The sequence below is a fragment of the Sinocyclocheilus rhinocerous genome, unplaced genomic scaffold (assembly GCF_001515625.1).
Source record: "Sinocyclocheilus rhinocerous isolate Xijiao unplaced genomic scaffold, SAMN03320098_v1.1 scaffold97, whole genome shotgun sequence".
Taxonomy (NCBI): domain Eukaryota; kingdom Metazoa; phylum Chordata; class Actinopteri; order Cypriniformes; family Cyprinidae; genus Sinocyclocheilus; species Sinocyclocheilus rhinocerous.
In genome coordinates, this window is record NW_015666183.1 from 1396328 (window position 1) to 1416850 (window position 20523).

General features: G+C 35.1%; 1 protein-coding gene across 1 annotated transcript in view; it reads left to right on the top strand.

Annotated features, from left to right (window-relative positions):
* The first annotated feature begins 2649 nt into the window (after positions 1–2649).
* Positions 2650–20523, top strand: part of LOC107732055 (suppression of tumorigenicity 18 protein-like) — a 29316-nt gene continuing 11442 nt past the window's right edge. The window contains 10 exon segments of the mRNA XM_016543290.1: positions 2650–2746; positions 2846–2876; positions 5374–5567; positions 9696–10400; positions 13930–14064; positions 15791–15881; positions 16732–16824; positions 17109–17244; positions 18108–18171; positions 18617–18813. Coding sequence (XP_016398776.1) covers positions 2650–2746; positions 2846–2876; positions 5374–5567; positions 9696–10400; positions 13930–14064; positions 15791–15881; positions 16732–16824; positions 17109–17244; positions 18108–18171; positions 18617–18813 — 1743 coding nt within the window.

The window sequence follows — 20523 nt, forward strand, 5'->3', positions numbered from 1 at the left end:
GTTTAGTAAAGTGAACCAGCTTTTTCCCTATGCAAATCCAGATACGTGTATTGTCTTACACTGTGTAATTGGTTGCTAATTTTGCCCCAAGAGGAAGTATTGCACATCCTAAACATGCTCTATGAAATCTAAAACAATTCATTCCTGTCAGAGAGTATTCATTTTACCTTACCTTTTATTTAGTCTGCGAGATTATGAAAATGTACAGAGCCACTGAAGGAACGTGGTGATGGGAGGAAAGATTGTATTTCAATGCTTTTGTGTTCGCTTGCAAAACTTTAGCTTTCTCTTGTAAATATGTTGCGTTCCCCTTGAGAAACTTTGCATTTGCTTGCAAAACTTTTCAGGAAACCTTTGTATCTTCTGCGAGAGAATGCAAAGTTTTTTGGGGGAATGCAGAAATTTTGTAACGAAACACAAAAAAAAATTTCGAGAGAGAATGCAATATTTTTGCAGTGTATTTCACTTTTTTAAAATTTCGAGAGAGAATACAATGTTTTTGCAGTGTATTTCACTTTTTTTTTTCAATATTTTTCTTTTGTGAGAGAACACAAACACTTAGCAAAAGAACACAAAGTTTCTTATGGAAACGCAAATGTTTCATGAAATGTTTTGCAAGAGAATGCATTTTTTAGGGGGAACGCAAAAATTTGGCTAGAAACGCAAATATTTCATAAATAGAAATGTTTTGTGAAAAATTGCCAAAAAAAGTTTTGTGAGAAAATGCAAAAGCTTGGTTAGAGAATGCAAATGTTTTGCGTGAAAATGCAAAGTTTCGTGGGGAATGCAAAATTTGGCTAGAAAACAAATGTTTTGTGAGAGCGCAAATGTTTTGCGAAAGATCACAAATGTTTTACGAAAGAATGCAAAGTTTCTTGAGGAATGCACAATTTGGCAAAAAAAAATGTCTTGTGAGAGAGCGCAAATGTTTTGAGAAAGATTGCAAATGTTTTTTGAGAGAATACAAAGTTTCTTGGGGAATGCAAAATTTGGCTAGAAAACAAATGTTTTGTGAGAGAGAGCAAATGTTTTGCGAAATATCACAAATATTTTATGAGAGAATACAAATGTTTTGCGAAAGATCGCAAATGTTTTACGAGAGAATGCAAATGTTTTGCGAGAGAATACAAATGTTTTGGGAAAGATTGCAAATGTTTTGCAAAAGATCGCAAATGTTTTAAGAGAATAAAAATGGTTTTAGAAAGATCGCAAATGTTTTACAAAAGAATACAAATGTTTTAGAAAAGAGTGCACATGTTTTGTGAGGGAATGAAAAGTTTCAAGGGGAATGCAAAAATTTGCGAGACTGCAAATGTTTTGCGAAAGAATGCAAAGTTTCTTGGGGAATAAAAAATTTGGCTAGAAAACAAATGTTTTGTGAGAGAGCACAAATATTTTGCAAAAGATCGCAAATGTTTTTCGAGAGAATGCAACTTTTCTTGGGGGAAGAAAAAAATTTTCTTGAGAAAACGCAAATGTTTCATGAGAGAATACAAATGTCTTGCGAGACAATGCAAAGCTTTTGTGGAACGCAAAATTTGGCTAGAAAACGCAAATGAAAACATGTCCTTTCATGAGAGAACACAAATGTTTTGCGAGAGAACGCAAAGTTTTTTGGGGAACGTAAAAATTTGGCTAGAAGACATGTTTTGTGAAAATGTTTTTTTGAGAGAATGCAAAGTTTCTTGGGGGAATGCAAACATTTTGTGAGAAAATGCAAATGTTTCATTAGAGAAGACAAATGTTTTACAAAAGAATATGAAGTTGATAGAATAGAAATGTTCCGCGAAAGATCGCAAATGTTTTATGACAGAATGCAAAGTTTTTTGGGGGGACACAACATTTTTCATGAGAAAATGGAAATGTTTCATGAGAGAACACAAATGTTGTGCAAGAGAACGCAAAGTTTCTTGGCGGAATGCAATAGTTGTGTGAGAGAATGCAAATGATTTGCGAGAGAACGCAAAAGTTTTGCGAGCAAATGCAAAGTCAATCCATCTCATATGTTTTTCACCATGTCCATAAAAATTTTACCTAAAAAAGTGCATCATGTTGGAACATTTAAATTACATGGTTTTATTCAAGTCAATAATATACAAATTATATATTGAAAATTATATAAAATAAATTTTATTAGACTGAATCGATCTGATTACTTTGTGTTGCACCAACAAAAGTCATATAATAAAATATCTCCTTTAGATAATGATGGCACATTTTAAGTCTTTTTTTTTCATCTTATAATGAAGACTGAACTAGTTGCCTATTGACTGTTTGACAGTCAGCACTACTTCCTAAAAGAGGTATTACCCAGAATGCTTGACCTTAAAGGGACAATTCACTCCAAAAGTGAAGATTTTGTCATAATTTTCTTGCCTTTGTGTTGTTCCAAACCGGCATGACTGCATGCACCTCTCATCTGTGTGATTTATTGAGTTTGCTGGGCTGTTGTTTACCCATCAGCACTACTTGAAATCTTAGCTAAATCGAGTCAGCTGATACTGAACAAGGCCAGATCCTCTCATGCGGTTTAAAAACCTGAAGCCTTATTTGCATCTCTGTGTTTTGTTTGGATTTGCATCTTTTTTTGCTACTATCCATAGCTATACTTTCAGAGCACAAAAAGGAGGTTTATTTTTGATGTTTTGTATGCCACACGAGCTATATCCTCATCATAAGCGTCTTTCACCGAGTCACCAGGAGCCTTCGTCATTGTGTCCGTCTGAGTGTGACATTAAAGCGAGAGGTGTGTGAAGGATCACAGGCAGGTGCTGGAGGGGCCGGTCTCGCTGGTGGAAATGTAAACACGTGTGTTTACTCTTTCTCTCTCTTTTTCTGTTTGCAGTTCTGCCTGACTGCATCGCAGAGGCGCCCAGGTAAGCCAGAGTTCACTACCTGCTTCCGAGTGTCAGTATATGGCTTTTCTGATGCCTTTTACAGCATACGTGCAGTTGTCAAAAGTTACGTGTAATATTTCAGTATTTGGACACTTAAGTCGCACTTAAAAATAAATGAATTGCATTGGATGCAAACTATTAAAGTTGTGTTTGCACACAAATCAAGAGCTTTTCTCTTGCTCAGTGACTTTTATTCTGGTGATTTTTAGTGGCTGAATGAAGTCAGTGAGTTTAGCACATTAACTAAGAACATGATCCACTAACATCTGGCAACAGATTTTAAATCACATGTGAACTATTTTGCTTGAAAAGTGAACTTGTGTATCTTTCTTTAAAATAAAAGTTGTTTGATTTGGTGTTTTATACTTTATGATTTTTATATAATACATGTATACAATATATAAATTTACACTAAAAGTGTTTGGGTCTGTAAGATTTTTAATGCTTTTCTATTTTAATTTGTTTAAAAATCTACAGTGAAATCAGTAATATTGTAAAATATTATTACAATTTAAAATAACTTTTCTATTTGAATATATTTTAAAATGTAATTTATTCCTGTGATCAAAGCTGAATTTTCAGCATCATTACTCCAGTCGTCAGTGTCACATGATCCTTCAGAAATCATTCTAATATGCTGATTTGCTATTATATATGCTAATATTCAAGTGTGCTGTTTAATATTTTTGTGGAAACAAGATTTTATTTTAATTTTATTAACATTTTATTTTCAGAATTCTTTGATGAATAGAAAGTTCAAAAGAACAGCACATATTTGAAATAGAATTTTGTAACAAAGGTTTTTACTGTCACTTTGGATCAATTTAATGCGTAAATAATTTAAAAAATAAAAACTCATATTAAAAAATGACACTGATCCTAAACTTTTGAACTGTATATAATATAATATAATCAAATATCATTTTATTTCATTTTTGTTTATATTTATTTTTTTATTTTATTTTTTTATATATTTTATGTCTATGATTTCATAAATGAAATGTGACTTAAGTGTCCAAATACTTTTTGGGGCCACTGTAAATTTTTTGCATGCATCTTATTTATTGTCTTTATCTTAATGCAGTGCAAGTTGTTTTGTGCATTTCTTTGTACATTTTGTGTCAAACGCTACACTAACCTTTTTTATGTTATCGGCCTACAGCAAACATTTTATTCTCTGTATCATTACTTATTATGCAGTGTGATAGCTGATAATAGCAACAGATTTCTCATTGAAAATAATGAGCCAGTTCATGCTTGAGTGTTTTGGACTCTGTGTTCACACATAAGTTCACACATGAGGATCTGCGATGCTGATTTTCTTAGTCACATCTTGCAGGGAATTTCAGATGCTGCTCTGATGAGTTTTGTAACAAACTCGCTGCCCCAAAGAGCACAAAATGCATTTCGCCACCCATTTTACTTCCGTGACATTTTTTTTGTGTGTGTGTGAAACAGGATGCTCAGTGAAACAAAATGCAGGGAGAGGCTTGATTTGATCCATCGGGAATTGATTGGATGGTGAAAAGGGGTTGGAGGGGAGGGATTGAAAAATAAGAAGGCCAAAATGGAAAGTCGGTTCAGAGGTTGAATTATTAGTGATTATATTTTTGTCTTTGGAATAATGTGTCCCAACTAATCATTTACAGTAAGACCAGAAATGTGAATTAAGAAACCCCATTGTTAATCCAATTCAATTGGGGTCTGAAAGAAGTCTATTTTCATTTATTTAAAAAAATACAGTAAAAACAGTAATATTATTAAAGATTATTATAAATTAAAATAACTGTTTTCTAATTGGATATATTTTAAAATGTAATTTATTATATGATGGTAAAGTTGAATTTTCAGCATCATTACTCCAGTCTTCAGAGTCACATGATCCTTCAGAAATCATTTTTATATGCTGATTTGCTGCTCAAAATGTTTTTTTAAATTATTATCAGTGTTGAAAACAGTTGTGCTGCTTAATATTTTTGTGAAAACCGTGATAAATTTTTTTTTCTCGGAATTCTTAGACGAATAGAAAGTTCAAAAGAACAGCACCTACTTGAAATAGAATTTTGTAACATTTTAAGTTTTTACTGTCACTTTTAATCAGTTTAATGCATAAAATAAATACTTTAAGAAATAATAAAAATATTAATACAAATTATACCGATCCTGAACTTTTTTGAACTGTAAATGCATCTTTTTGCACATTTTATGAATGTGCAACATCATTTTTTACTCTTTAAAGCATCATATAGCTACTCAAGAACCTTATAACAAGATTTTTCTTTGCTGAAAGAACCGTTTTTAGTTGTAAGAGTCAATATTGGCAAAACCTTCAAGACTTCCAAGTGTCTAAACAAAGCTTTGACCTCGGAAAGAATCGAAACCTTTCGGGGCAGATCTTTGTACCTCAACCAATCACGTACTCAGTTGATTTGTGACACGACGCATCCATTTAATGACCCTTGTGTTCTGCTTTCAGCTTGCATCTCGGAGCGGGTAAAAAGCGGGCGGCCGCAGAAGGGGCCTGCGGGGCGCCAGTCAACAAGAGGAAATCGCTTCTGATGAAGCCCCGCCACTACAGTCCCAGTCCCTGCCCCAGCGAGGGGGACGGCGAGGAAGACCTGGCAAGCGCTCAGGACAAAGACGTGCCCAGGAACACTGACACTCCAGCAGGTAGACAGATGTCCTGTTGTTTTGTCTGTTTTGATGAACAATTGACGCTGAATTTTAAACTACCATCTGTTGCATTCATATATTTGTTTCCCTCCTCCTCCTCCTCCTCCTCCTCTCCCCCCTCCCTCCCCGCATCCGTCTCTTCGTCCATCCCGGGGAAGTTCACGACAGTCGATTCCCGTTCGTTGTTTCATGCATCCGGTGTCCAGATTAAGGCGATTTCCTGCGCTCGACTTCTTTGAAACCCGGATTAAAAACTGGCGGTGGCGTTAAAGTAGCTGCCGCCGGGATGATTATGCAGCCTGGAAAAGTGCTTTTTTTATAAGCAAGTGTGGTTGCTTGCATAATTATGCAAATAGGGTAACTGAGAATAGAATGCACCAAATTATATTGCGCCTCGTTGACAAAAGAGAGTGATCATACACTCCAACAACAAAACATTTTTGGCAACGAAGGCACGGAAACGTTAAAGTCGATATTACGTTTTAAAGCAGTCTCCTTTCTAGAAACAAAATGCTGCCATCTCCTAATGAATCAAATTATGAGCATGTTGGCAACAATACCCATGCTTTACATGTGTACCTCCACACCCCTATAATCTGCACTTATTTGGTATATTTTTAACGATGTAACCAAGCAACAAACGTAATTGTCCCTTTCGAAAGCTTTTGTTAGACCATCGAACGCAGCCCAAATATACATAATTAGGCATAATGTGTGCGGCTCATTATTGGACACATGTGGGTTGTTAAATGGACAACAAAATAGCTCAATAAATTGAACAGCATCATTGGAAATGGAATTTATTTGTTTCTCTGATTTCATATTACCCACAATAATCATAACCTTTTTTTTCCCCCCCTCCTCTTTTTGTAGTATTATTTTCTGAAGTTGCAATAGAAAAAAATCTCATTTGTCATATTTCCCTGCTGTCTTGCAACATGTTTGCTTTGCGTTTTGCCAAAGTGCACTACTGAAGAAGTGCTGGTGGAAAAGAAAACAATTCAAAGACATAATGCGCGGGGTGTGACTGGGAGTGAATGGCGACTGGGACCGTAACAAAATTAATGGATCTGCAGGGGGACGAGAGGGGTATGTGAATTTCATGAGGAAAAAAAGGGAAAAGGAAAGGCAGGGGAGAAATTAAAGGGGTGTAAGGCTTCCATTTGGTGCTGTTATGTATGTGTGTGTGTGTGTGTGTGACTCCAGCCAAGCTTCTGGTCTCCATACACACAATGGTAATGGTTATTCTGGAGTATAAACCATTCACCTGTTCCAAAATACAAACCACTCTCTGCATCCAAGCATTTTTCGCCCTTGTTCGCTCCAGTCTTTTTTTTTTCACTGTTCTGTATTTTTTATTTTTTTGGTCAGGGCTGTATCTCCATCTGGATGGCAGAGAACTCCTAATCATCTGCTCTGTTAATTGTGTCTTAGCATAACTGGCGAACTTTTCATCTGCGCTGGACCGCTTTGGGTTTTCACACCTCAAACTGCTGACAAAAGCGAGAAAATCAGGAAAATCGGACGCTTTTAAGTGCATTCGTTGTGGAATCTATTGGGTTTGGGCGTCCAGATGCTTCATGTTCCTGCTTGTTTTTGCATTATTGGTGGGCTACTGATTCTTGAGATCAGAAATTAAAATTATTAAAGTTAAATTTGTTTATGTTTTGGTGCATATTAAAAAAAAAAAAAAAAGGATTTTTTCCCTTTCCTATCGCTCTGTATGGGTCAACACCATCAGATACAAACATAATAAGTACTGTCATTTTGGATATTTATAATAAATGGAGCATTCAACTATGATTAAGAGTAAATTGAGACTACAGGATGGTTTCAAACTGATTTTCAGCTCCATCTTTTATAATGTCAGCAGCATCTCATGGAAAATCTGAGGTTGTTGACAAAATGATCACATTTAGTCCCAGATGTTTTGTAGTCGTTTTGTTTTTCTGGAGTTCCTATAATAGAAATATAGAAAAATAAAACATTCAGGATGAAGACTAACCTGATCTTACTTCTCAAGTAAATGTATCTTGATTAATGAATGTTAAAATATTTGTACTGAAATATTTGAGTCAGAAAATTATTTTTTGCAGTGTATGTGTATTTGTTAATGAATATATATATTTTTAAAGATACATATTTGCATGTCAGTTATTTTTTACTGAGAGTGGCTTGGTGAGTGAAAATATAACTCGGATGAAATGGCTAATTTGTGTAAAGAACATTCTAGTGATCCGTTCTGATTAATATCAATGTTGATTTAAAAGTGTGGGACACGTTTCATCTCTCAAGAATCAGTGCTGTAACATTCGACACGCATACAATTGGATGCAATTCCAAAAATAAAACAGATGAGATTATCCACCCTTTCCTCAAGCATCATGCATAAAAACTATAATTATCTGCACAAACAGAATCAAAATTTAGGTTGTGCGCTAGCATTATGCCTTCGCATTCGTACAGCGCCAAAGTAGACCTCTGCGACATTATGCCGGAGTTTGGCATGGTATGAACGCATCGGCAAGCACACTCTAACCCCTCAAAGCCTGGTTTCCATTTTTGGCAAGAGACGGGTGAGATTGTAAATGCCACTGAGCTCTCTATCCCCCATTTAGGGATGTTTTTGGGGGGATTAAAAGCAGGACTACTTTATATGCTCTTTAAGACTAGCAACTGTTTGTTAAGGCAGTATGATCCCATTAGAAGCCCCTGAAACCACATGTGGCGGCAGCCAAAATGCTCTTAATATCTAATCAACTCAGTGGTTGCATATGGTTCGGAGGGTGGCATAAGGCTCTCTAAGAGGATAGATGTATCTTGTGCTTACGCTGTATTTTGAACTTTAAACCCTGGTGCCCAAAGAGCTTTAACCCCGGCGGGTAAGTTTCAGAGAGATCAGTAGTGGATTGTAAATCAATCCAGCTGATAGTTTCTTTTGTTAATCATTGACTCGATTACTTAATATAATCGGGTCTTTTGCGATTCCAGTGAGTCGTTTAAAGGTGATTTTAAAGGATAAAAGGTCTGAGATTTGTCAAAAAAGGAATTATTCACACTATAAACCCCAGTCAAATAAGCTTTACGGATTTATCAAAAGTAGTACAGTAGTATAGCAAATCGTGCTTCTTTCTGATTAGCGTTTACAGCTTTATATCATGTAGTCTTATATCCATTGTGAATGTGGAAACATTTTTTTCTGTACATAAAAAAAAAAAAAAATGCTGTTACGTAAATTGAACAGATGGCAGATTAAATTAGAAGGGGAAATGTTTATTTATTTATTTATAAATATTTATACATTTTATATATGTTATTTATTTATTTTTTAAGGTCAAGTTATGTATAGATTTCAGTTAGTAATCTGAACTTTGGATGGAAACTAGATGGCGTTTTTGACAAAAATATTTTTATGCACTTGGGATACGTGTAAAACTCTCTTGATGTTTTTTTTAATGTTTTATCTCTTGTTTTCTCATTTTGCCATTTTGATCATTTTAAAATTAAATTATTTTATTAATTTTATTTGTTTTTCATTTAACCAAAGACTCACATTTGAAATGCTTTTTCTTGTCAAGCTTTATTTTCCCTATCTGTCTGTCTATCTATCTATCTAAATTTTTTAAGTCATAGTGTTTTCTTGACAATATCTTTCATTTTTTATTTTCCCATTTATATTTTTTAAATAAATGTAATAATTGTATTAATTGTATTTGTTTTTCATTTGACCAAAGAGTGACATTTGAAATGCTTTTTCTATCTACTTATTTATTGAGGTTTGTCATATTTTGTACTTCCCTTCACATTTTTTTTATGTTTATTTGACATAATTTTTCATTTTTTATTTTCCCATTTATATCATTTTTAAATTATTTTAATAATTGTATTAATTGTATGTGTTTTTCATTTGACCATTTGAAATGTGATGAATGATTTACTTTTTTAGGGTTTTTAATATTTAGTGTTTCCCTTCACTTCCCTCAAGTTGTCATGTTTGTCACAACTTGTGATTCTGAAGGCTTGGGAAACCATCTGTTAGTATTTTCCCTCCAAACACACAATCATGTAATGAGCTCTTGCAGATGATCCATCAATTTAAGCTCTGTCCGTTCTTCTGTGTCTCAGATGAGGACCTCAATGGTGGTGATGTTCTGGAAGACACTATCTATCACAACGCAAAGTCTCACCACTTGTTGTCATGGTCAGAACGAACGAGTGAAGGTTCGCCAGACCTGGCGGCTCAGATATCCGAACACCAGAATGAGCAAGAGGAGGAGGAGGAACACAGCCAGGACTTTGAAGACAAAAACCAAGAAGAGATCAGAGCCAGTTATCACCTGTCTCCAGACACAGAGGCAGATGAAGAAGAATGGAGCGCTCCTCCGTCCCTAACGAAGGTCAACGGGATCCATCACAGCCCCAGTCCACCTGCAGACGATGCTCTTATGAAGAGACTCCGGATTGGACAGCAGCTGCACGAAGACGCTCTTTCTGCTTACATGAACAGAAACAGTGCAGGGACCTTTATGGAGGAGTATGGCTCTGCAAGAGAGTTCAGCGACAGTGAGGAGGAGCTCCAGACGCCCAGGATGGAGGAGCGAGGAGATGTTTGGGGTCCAGGTCTGGTGGCCAGACGTCTGGAGCTGGACAGGGCCCGACTGAACCTCAGTCTTCTAGAGCAGGCCATGGTGCTGCAGTCTGAACATAGACAGGTCCTCCACAGTGCCTACAAAGACATGGACCGCTTCCTCCTGGAGCAGATGAACCACGAACGGAGACAGCAGAGGATGCTGGAGATAGACGCTCGAGCCATGTACCACAGCAGCAAAGGTGAGATTCACCAGAGCTTCATCACATTTTCACTGATTTTTAATAGTTTGAATTCTGCAAAAAATTCTAGTTCCTCAATGGTTTCATTTACAATTCTTTTAGTACTAAGGGAATGAATATTTGGAATAAAGAAATACAATTAGCAAATGATGGAATGATTCCAATAATAAATACTTTTAAAACAATTCTTGCAAAAGATGTGTTTGAATAGACTTTTAAAGGGGTCATATGATGCGATTTCAAGTTTTCCTTTCTCTTTGGAGTGTTACAAGCTGATTGTGCATAGATAAGATCCCTGAAGTTGCAAAGACTAAAGTCTCAAAACCAAAGAGATATTCTTTATCAAAGTTAAGACTCTGCCACGCCCCCCTAAAACGGCTCATTCTAACACGCCCCCACATATCTACATCACCATGTGGAAATATTTGCATAATGCGCCCAAATGATCACGCAAAGAAAGAAGGCGTGGTTTCAGGAACAGCAGTTAGTGTTGAAGCAGCCATGTCAAGGAGACGCTGTGTGTTTCTAGGCGAAAGCAAAAGCACTTTATTTAGCCTTCCGAAAGTAGATGCATTTAGGAATCTTTAAGATTACTTACAACAGAACAGCAATGCATTTTATGGACGACCGTTTCGTGAACCTAGGAGAAGAGGTCATTCTGCCTTTGCTATGACAATCTGGCGCTTCTGAATCAGCTACTGTTTAGTTATTAGTTTAAGTATTTGCTATTGACTGTTCAAATGCAGAGTTTTGCACATCGTGTGTGTGTGCGTGTGTGAGAGAGAGAGAGAGACAGCGTCACATCACAGTAGAGTCAGCTGTCTTAACCGTGGCTTGTGTACTGCAAACACATACCAGCTTCATCACTGTGTCTGTCACGCGACTCTGTTCCCCTTTCAGGCTTGAACTGATGGTAAAACTAATGACATTATTTACTGTCTTTACATTTATTTTGAAAGATGAAGCTCGCGATTATGGTAAGGGGCGTTACATTTCCGACGAGTGCTTGCGGTGTTCGGCCAATCACAATGCACTGGGTCAGCTGGCCAATCAGAGCAGACTGCGCTTGTCGGAAGGAGGGACTTTGTAGAAAACGAAGCGTTTGAGAGAGGCGGGGCATAGAGGACCTACAATAATGTACAGTATTTGAAAAATAATGTGTTTTTTGAACATTAAAGCATGTCAACATATTCTGTTACACCAAATACACAAAATAATGATCTTTAAAAAAAGCATCATATGACCCCTTTAATTAGACTTTAAAGAGGCATAAATAAAGTCTAATGAAGGCAATCCAATAACAGTCCAACAATGCTAAACAAAGAAAGAAAATTTGGTAATGTATTTCATTCATTAACTTCATTTAGGTATCTTTAAATACATGTTATCATATGATCAACCAATCAGTAACTCACAGTTAGTTCTATGTGTTTGATTCACTAAAAAGAACTAGTCATTTGTTTGCGAATCGCACTACAGTGGTTGCACTGCATGCTTTAGATTCACTAAAATGAACAGACTCATTTGATCAGAAGTCGGACAACGCTGGTCGCACAGTAAGTGTTTGATTCATTGAAATGAACTAGAGTCGTTTGTTTGCGAATCGCACTACAGTGGTTGTACTGTATGCATTTGATTCACTAAAAGGACAGGAGTTGGACTACGCTGGGCGTAGTATGTTTGTGTTTGATTCACTAAAAAGAACCGGCTCATTAGAGTCATTCATTCTGGAATTGAACTACACTGGTCGCGCTGTATGTTTCTGATTCGTTAAAAAGAACCGACTCAGAGTTATTTATTCAGCGGTCAGACTTGTTGCTCTGTACGTGTTTCTGATTCACTTGTAAATGGCTCATTAAGCCCAAAGTATACTTACTTTTTGTACGCATATGCTAGCGTACATTCGAACGCATAGCCTTTCAAAGTGTACTCCATTTGACACAAGCGGTCGACACATGCGCTCTTGAAAGCTTCATTCATGTCCAGTTGTCTGCTTTATTTTCTCCATAAATTATGACTAATAACAAATATTTATGAACTCTTTTAAACCAAAAGCTGGGCTATCCCTACCCTCTCGCTTGGCTTGTAAATGCAGCCATCTATTGTTGTTGCAGTCTCTTTCTACTTTGAAACAACGGCCTGGGCCAGTGTTTCCACCTTGTGGAACAACTGTATACTACAAAACAAATTCAATGCGCAAGTGTGACCTGCGTGTACAAAGTATGCGTGGTTACAAAAATTGCATAGTGCGCGTACAGTAGTAACAGTACGTGTCCCTCGCGTACACGTAAAAAGTGAAGTATACACTCGAGAGTGATTCAGTCGGACGTTACTGGTTGTGCGGTATATGCTTCTTATTAGCTAAAAAGAACTGGCTCATTTGGCAGTCAGATGTCACTAGTTGCACTGTATATGTTTTGGATTCGCTAAAAATAACTGGCTAAGATTAATTCGGTGGTAGGACTGAACTAGTCACGCTGTATAGCCTATATTTCTGAAAAAAAATAGTTGCGCTGTATGTTTAGTAGTAGCAGTCTTTTGGTGCTGTATAGTAGGCTTTAAGTATATTGCGCGATATTTCGTCCACATTGGCGATGCAGTGTTTCACTAATTCACTAAGGAAAAATATGTAATTTCTTGTTGCTTGTTAAGTAATGTCATTTACACTATTAATCGTAAATTCATATTCATTCACTCCAAAAGAAACTACTCTGTCGTATTTCTTTGACAACACTTTACAATAAGGTTCCATTTGTTAACATTAGCTAACTACATTAGTAATGCTAACATAAACTAACAATGAACAGTATTTTTATTAATTAACATTAACAAAGTGTAATAAACACTGCAACAAATGTGTAGCTCATTGTTAGGTAATGCATTAACAAATAGGATCTCATTGTAAAGTGGTACCATTTCTTGTTGTATTTGGTCTGTAAAAACTTCTTTAGATTTATGTGTTGGTGGTGTGTTTTATATTATATGCATTTTCGCAATAAGACTGGAATGTTGCAGTATCAACACATAAAAAGAAAGAGACATAGAGAGATTCTAGCCCAGAGGGATAGATAAATAAAATCCTCTTAAGTGCTAAAAACATTTTGCCAACAAAATATTTAATGGTAAATAACCAACATGTTTTATGCAATCTTCTGATGACATCTCTGTAACACGAAACGCTGGATTTTTATCTGTATCAGCCAGATATTTTACCATGAGCATAAATTAAGTCATAAATCCTAGTAAAGTATCTCTGATGTGAGCTGTAAGCACTCTGATTCTTGCGATGACTGCTGTTTAATGGGTAATCTCTGAAGATAATCTCTCTATGGATCAGCGCTAAGAAACCAGTGCCCTGAGTTAAGACTGCAGCCTTAACTAATGTCACGGATGAATACATACACACCCAACATGCTTTCACAGGATGCGCTTCAGCTTACATAGAGAAACCAGACTGGATGGGATTAACTGTAACTATATGTTCTTCAAGAGCACTGTTTTACTGTTTGTGTGTGTGTGTGTGTTATAGATTCCCTTCAGACAGAAAAGAAAGACATCAAATGTCCGACCCCGGGCTGTGATGGGACGGGTCATGTGACAGGCCTCTACCCTCATCACCGGAGTCTATCAGGATGTCCCCACAAAGTCAGAGTGCCCCCAGAGAGTGAGTCTGTTCTCATGTTACGCATCACTTCCTGAGGACATTAGACACATTTCCTCCCTTCACAGCAGCACAATACAAACAGAACAAATACAATTAGTGATTACAACACTGTGATCATTTTCAGCCCATAAATATTCATGCCATACTAATGATCAAGGTTTAGTTGTACAGATACTGAGGGACAAAAGATTATATGGTGATTGCTTAACTAACCAGGCTCTATTATGTTCAGAACATTTCTGCAACGAGACATAACATGAAGTGTATCAGTTTAAATGTATGCTACAAAAATATCTAATAGTTATTTTTTTCTGTGATAGAAAATGTAAGATTCTTCCCTTTTATAGAACATTTTTAAATATATATTCTAGGATGTATTATTTAAGCTTTAACTTTATTTTTAAATTCAATTTTTATTCTAATTTTTTTCCTAAATTTTAAGAGTGATGAAGTGCTACATTTGCCAAAAAAAAAAACTTTTTTTTTTTTATATTAACATAAACAAAAATGTTTCAGTATTACTCCAAATTACGCAGAATTTGAGCCAGACTTTATATTTTAATGTAACAATACATTTATAAAAAAGGTAAAAAATTCAGGAAAATTACACCTTACTTAAAATACATCATATTTATTTGGTATTAATAAATGCAATTAGTAATTATTATCATTTTTTACACATATATTTTAAAGAAAATAATTAGTTAAAAAAAAAAAGGTTTTCCCAAAGAAGTTTATTTATGGTTATGATGTTATTAATTTAGACATTTTTTACATTATTATATGAAATTATCTTTATTACCAAACTGGTCACTGGTCACTTTTTTTATTACTAAACTTGTCACTATTTGAGCATTTTAATTCAGAAGCAATCCATCTCTTTTTATTTTTGTAAGTTCAAAGCTAATTGCTAAATTTTCCTCCAAAAAGTGAAAAATTACCATTGTTTATTACAGGAGATGTGATAAATATTTTAAAAAATATATATATGATAAACATAGACTAAACACAATTTGAAGTGTCATTTTTCAAGATTTCAATGTAATTTGCATGTTAATTATCTATTTACCTCTTATCTTGAGCCTTCCAGTAGAAACCACTTAATGTTGCACCAAGCTGAAAAAACAAAAAAAACTTTTTTTTAAATTTTTTTCCCAAAGAAACTTTTTAGTCATCAACACAAGTGAGGTTTGATTTCCTGCTGTAGGCAAATTAAAAATGCATTCTGGAAACAACTTTTCACTTGCTGTTTTCTCCATTTGAGAGTAGCACAACAAACATTCACCATTAAACAGTGATGTGACAAAAGGAACAGAAAATGTAATTAAGTTTTTTTCCTTTTTTTCCCTCCAATATGAAAGCATGTACTCCTAAACCAGAGGCAGCATTCTGCGAATCAAAGGACCTGCGGATGCAGCCTAAATAGACAGGCTCATCCTCCAAACTAATTATGAACAGACTAAAAAAAGTTACTAAGGATAGGACTTCGACAATATGTGTGTGTCTCTTAAATGGTAATCAAAATGTGTTTGTAGTCATGATGTTTTTGCATGTCCATATTTGAAGCGAGACCCTAATTTTAAGTTGCAGAGAATGGCATGGGAAACTTTATTTAGCATGAAAAGTTGAATTCCACTAAATGCTGAATTACTGTTTCTTCAATAAAATGTCCATTCTTACTATACAATTGTTCTCTTGATAAACATGATTCTGTTGTTTCTTACAGTCCTCGCCATGCACGAAAACGTCCTCAAGTGTCCGACCCCTGGCTGTACAGGAAGAGGTCATGTCAACAGTAACCGTAGCACGCATAGAAGGTCAGCACAGTGAAAACAGCTTGATTATACAAGTGATGTTTTAGTATCTTTAAGATACAGTGAGAGTTTTTATTAATACTGTGAATTAGTATTTATTTTTATATTTACTTTTAAAATTTTTATTTAAAGCTTTGGTGATTTTGTTGTGTTTTTGTCTTTTTATTTATTTATTTTTTTATATGTCTTTATTTATTTATATGTGTATTTATTAATTTATTATTTTTATTTTTAGTACATTAAGTTGCACTAAATGAAAATGAGAAATGTTGCCTTGGCTGAACTGGCTGATTTTTTTTTTTTTTTAACTATATAGTAATTTTTAAAAATATTTTATTTCAGTTAAAGTTTATTTTATTTCAGGTAACAACAGGTTTTACTCAGCATTCAGTTATACTCCAATTACACTATTAATTTCTTTGCAATCCTTCTTGCTCACTGTAAGCAGATTTGCATAGATATGTATTCGCGGGGGGGGATGAAATGAGTGGTTTATAATAACATTACCACTTGACTACATCCAGAATTTGACCCAAAGAAAATGCAGTGTTACTCTATTTTGCACGGTTCCACTGACTTAAACCACCTTAAAGCATCAGAAACATTAATTTACCCCAAAAAGAGATGCGCTTGCAATGAAACCTGGATATTTATTTAAAAAGAATCATGAAGTTTCGCTCTATCAGGAAAAATCCAGTGACACTTAAACTAGACTATAAAACACTGAGATGTTTATTGCATAGAAGCTATTGGATTCTTTTTAATTGTACAATTACTTCAGTGCACCCGAATTCAATTCAGATAAAGTTAACAACCCAGAAGAGACTAACTTCTGATGTCTGTTTTCACACAGTCTCTCAGGCTGCCCGATAGCTGCTGCAGAGAAGATCTCCAAACCGCAGGAGGATCCCGCAAATTGCAGACAGACGGCAGAGAGGATGACGAGGTAAGAAACCTTCATCCAGGAGCAGCTCTTATACTTTATATATTCCTTTACAATCAAGCAAGCTGAAAATAAGTTCACAAGTATTCTTTCTGAAAGATAATAATAGGCAATCTCACCTGTTCATTCTTTCGGAGCTTTAAATGATATAATTAAATCTAATATGTTGGGGAATGATTTATTAAAGTGTGTGATTTCTTATGATAAAGAATAAGCAGCAACACAAACATGTTTTCAAAACATTAGTGTAATTCTGAAGTCCCAGTGTTTTCTTTTTCTCTCTTTAGACCTTTAGGAAACATGAAGAAATTTGACTTCACGTACAGATTTGCACATCCTATGGCAGCGTTGCAGGCCAGCATGGCCAAAGACATGGACAAGTACACTAAAGGCCATTTTGACTACGCCAGTTTTGACGCCCAGGTCACATACTATATAATATATATGTAATGTTATAGTATATATATAATGTTACATTTTCTTATGAATTTAATTACATAATGTATGAAATACATAATAATTAATTTATTATTCATATTTACTTATACATTATTCAAATTATACATGTATATGATCAATTAATCTATAAAATCTATAATAAAAATGGTAATGTATATAAATAATATTAATAATGATTTTATTTATAGAGAGAGAGAGCGAGTGAGCGCAAGACAGATTTAAATTGATCTTTTTGTATAACTAATTGTTAAAATACAGTGTAGTAAGCCATTTGTAGATAAATTGAATAATAACATATATATATATATGTGTGTTTGTGTGTGTGTAACTGAATGATAAATACAAATGTGTAATAATATTGCTTATTAATAATACAGTCAGTATAATACTTTTTAAACCTGCCTTCTACATAGATGTGAGTTTGTAGTTCCTCTCTGCATAATATGATCAGTTACGATCTCTCCGTCTCTCTCTCAATTCTATCTATTCCCACCGTTTCCAGCCGCTCAGTTCCCCTGTTTTCTGGCTTCTGGTGGTCGTATGATCATGACCGGAGACAACAGCCCCAGTCGCCATAAAGCCCAAAGCAACGCCCTCCAGTCCAACATCGCATCCGCAGCCATCCTCAACCTCTCCACCCGTTGCCGAGACAACGGCGAGGCCCTGCCCCCCAGCCGGCCCCTGGCATCATCCACAAAGGTAATCAAATTAGACCACTCAGAAAAAGGTATTTAATGTGGTCATTCTGAAACAACTGTGATTTGTGTATGAAAAAGAGGAGTAACATCAAAAGACACTTTTTTGACTACGCCAGTTTTGATGCCCAGGTCTTTGGCAAGCAGGCTCAGATGGCATCCGACCAGAGTCACGAATCTTCACACTTTCCTGACTGTGAGTGTCTATTCTGTTTCAAATCAAAGGTTACCCAGCATGCACTGGCATTACTGTTTATAAAAATAAGTTGTTGTCAGTGTCATCATGTGTGACTTAGTGCATGTACATGTACAGTCATTTGTTTGTGCCATACAATCTGCTCTCTTCAGTCTTTATCAAGCACCCTGATTTGGGCCAATAATCAACCACCTAGAACGCCCTAGCAACCACATAACAACGCTGAAAACACTCAGAACATCTTGGCAATTGCATAGCAACACCCTAGCTTCATTTGCATGTGAAAACACCATTCACATTTTCTTTAGAAAAATTTAAAGTCTTTTCTGTCAACCCCCCCATATTTATATATATATATATATATATAAATATCCTCTCTGCATAATATGATCAGTTACGATCTCTCCGTCTCTCTCTCAATTCTATCTATTCCCACCGTTTCCAGCCGCTCAGTTCCCCTGTTTTCTGGCTTCTGGTGGTCGTATGATCATGACCGGAGACAACAGCCCCAGTCGCCATAAAGCCCAAAGCAACGCCCTCCAGTCCAACATCGCATCCGCAGCCATCCTCAACCTCTCCACCCGTTGCCGAGACAACGGCGAGGCCCTGCCCCCCAGCCGGCCCCTGGCATCATCCACAAAGGTAATCAAATTAGACCACTCAGAAAAAGGTATTTAATGTGGTCATTCTGAAACAACTGTGATTTGTGTATGAAAAAGAGGAGTAACATCAAAAGACACTTTTTGGCACAGAGAACTGTGTTTCCTCTGGTGGCACAACAACAAGAGAGTGGGAGCTTTTTTTTCTTTTACCCACACTGGCCCTAAAGCTTTAATGTACACAAAGGAGAATTTGTGTAATCACATCAAAAAGAGTTGGGAGGAATACAATCATAGCTTCCTTCTCTATGACAATTATAAGGCTTTTTGTAAAACATGTGGCCGTGCATTTGATTTCTGCTTTCGCTCATGGTAATGTTGGGTCTTTCTCTTGTTTGCAGGAGAGAGTGTGGTTTTTAGTTTTTTTTTTCAGTGCAGATGGTCGAAGACATTTTGCTAAGTAATATATTATCCTAGATAAGCTCACACAGATCCTTTGGCGTTGATCTCTAACAGACGATCTATGAGAAGTTGGATTAAATCAATTGTTTGGGGGATTAATAGACATCACTCTTTTATTTCAATTAAATAAGGAAAGTCTACACAGGCCCTCAGATCATGTATGTTACAGTGTGAAAATGGATATGTGATGTTATGATAGAGTTGTGTTCTTTTATTTAAGCCTTGTTTTAATAGAAAAACTCAATATTGATACGCAATTATTGATATAAGTAAAGATGGGAAACATGAACATATAGGCATATATGCAAATAGTGAAAGCGTGTTCGAGTCCAGCTTACGACATTTCCTGTATTTTTCTTTTCTCACAGACAAAAGTGGAATAATGCCAACAAAGTGAGCTATTATAATCATAAATATGAAGTTTTCTGGCTTTATGCATTCCTGAAACTATACAACCTTGTAATTAAAAATAAGCACTTGAAATTTAACGCAATTTAATCAAAATGCATAATAAAATTTAATAAAAAAAAAAACATCATAAAAACAATACAGGATCCTAATGCTGTGTATTTTAGTAATAATTAGAAAAATAACATACAGTTTGATCCATTCAGTTTGATACCTACGATGTACAGTATATTCTTTATATATCCAGCCTCTTTTTTAATAGAAAAACAAACTTTTGATACACATATATTAATAAAAATGCAAAGAAAAAAAAAAGAACTATCAAAAATGAATTAAAAAGCATGCCGGAGTAATGGCCCCTTTTCCAGCCAAAAGTTGTAAAGTGGCACAAAGAGCTATTAAATATAAATATAAGAATAAAAGTCTTCTGGCTTTATGCAAAATATTTTTATTTTAAAAATTGTTAATAAAATAATTGTATTTATTAAGAACATTTACATAGAAATATATTTACATTATATATTTACATTATATATTTACGTTATATTTACATTAAATATATATTTACATATATACATATTGTGTAATTTAATGTAATTAATGTGAATTAATAATGTGAATAATGTAAACTTTTCTTATGTGCTAACATAATTAAAATAACAAAAATATATTTAAAAAGCATGCTGGAGTCATGGCCTAGTGATTAGTGCATATGGGCAAAGCAAGTTCGAATCCTGCGTGCAACATTTTCTGTATTATTTCATCTTTTCTCTCAGAAAAAAATGGAAATGTGCCAATAAATTGTGCTATTAAATATTCAATCTAAATATAATATATATTTTTAAATATATGTAAAACTATAAAAAACTTTTTCATTAAAATA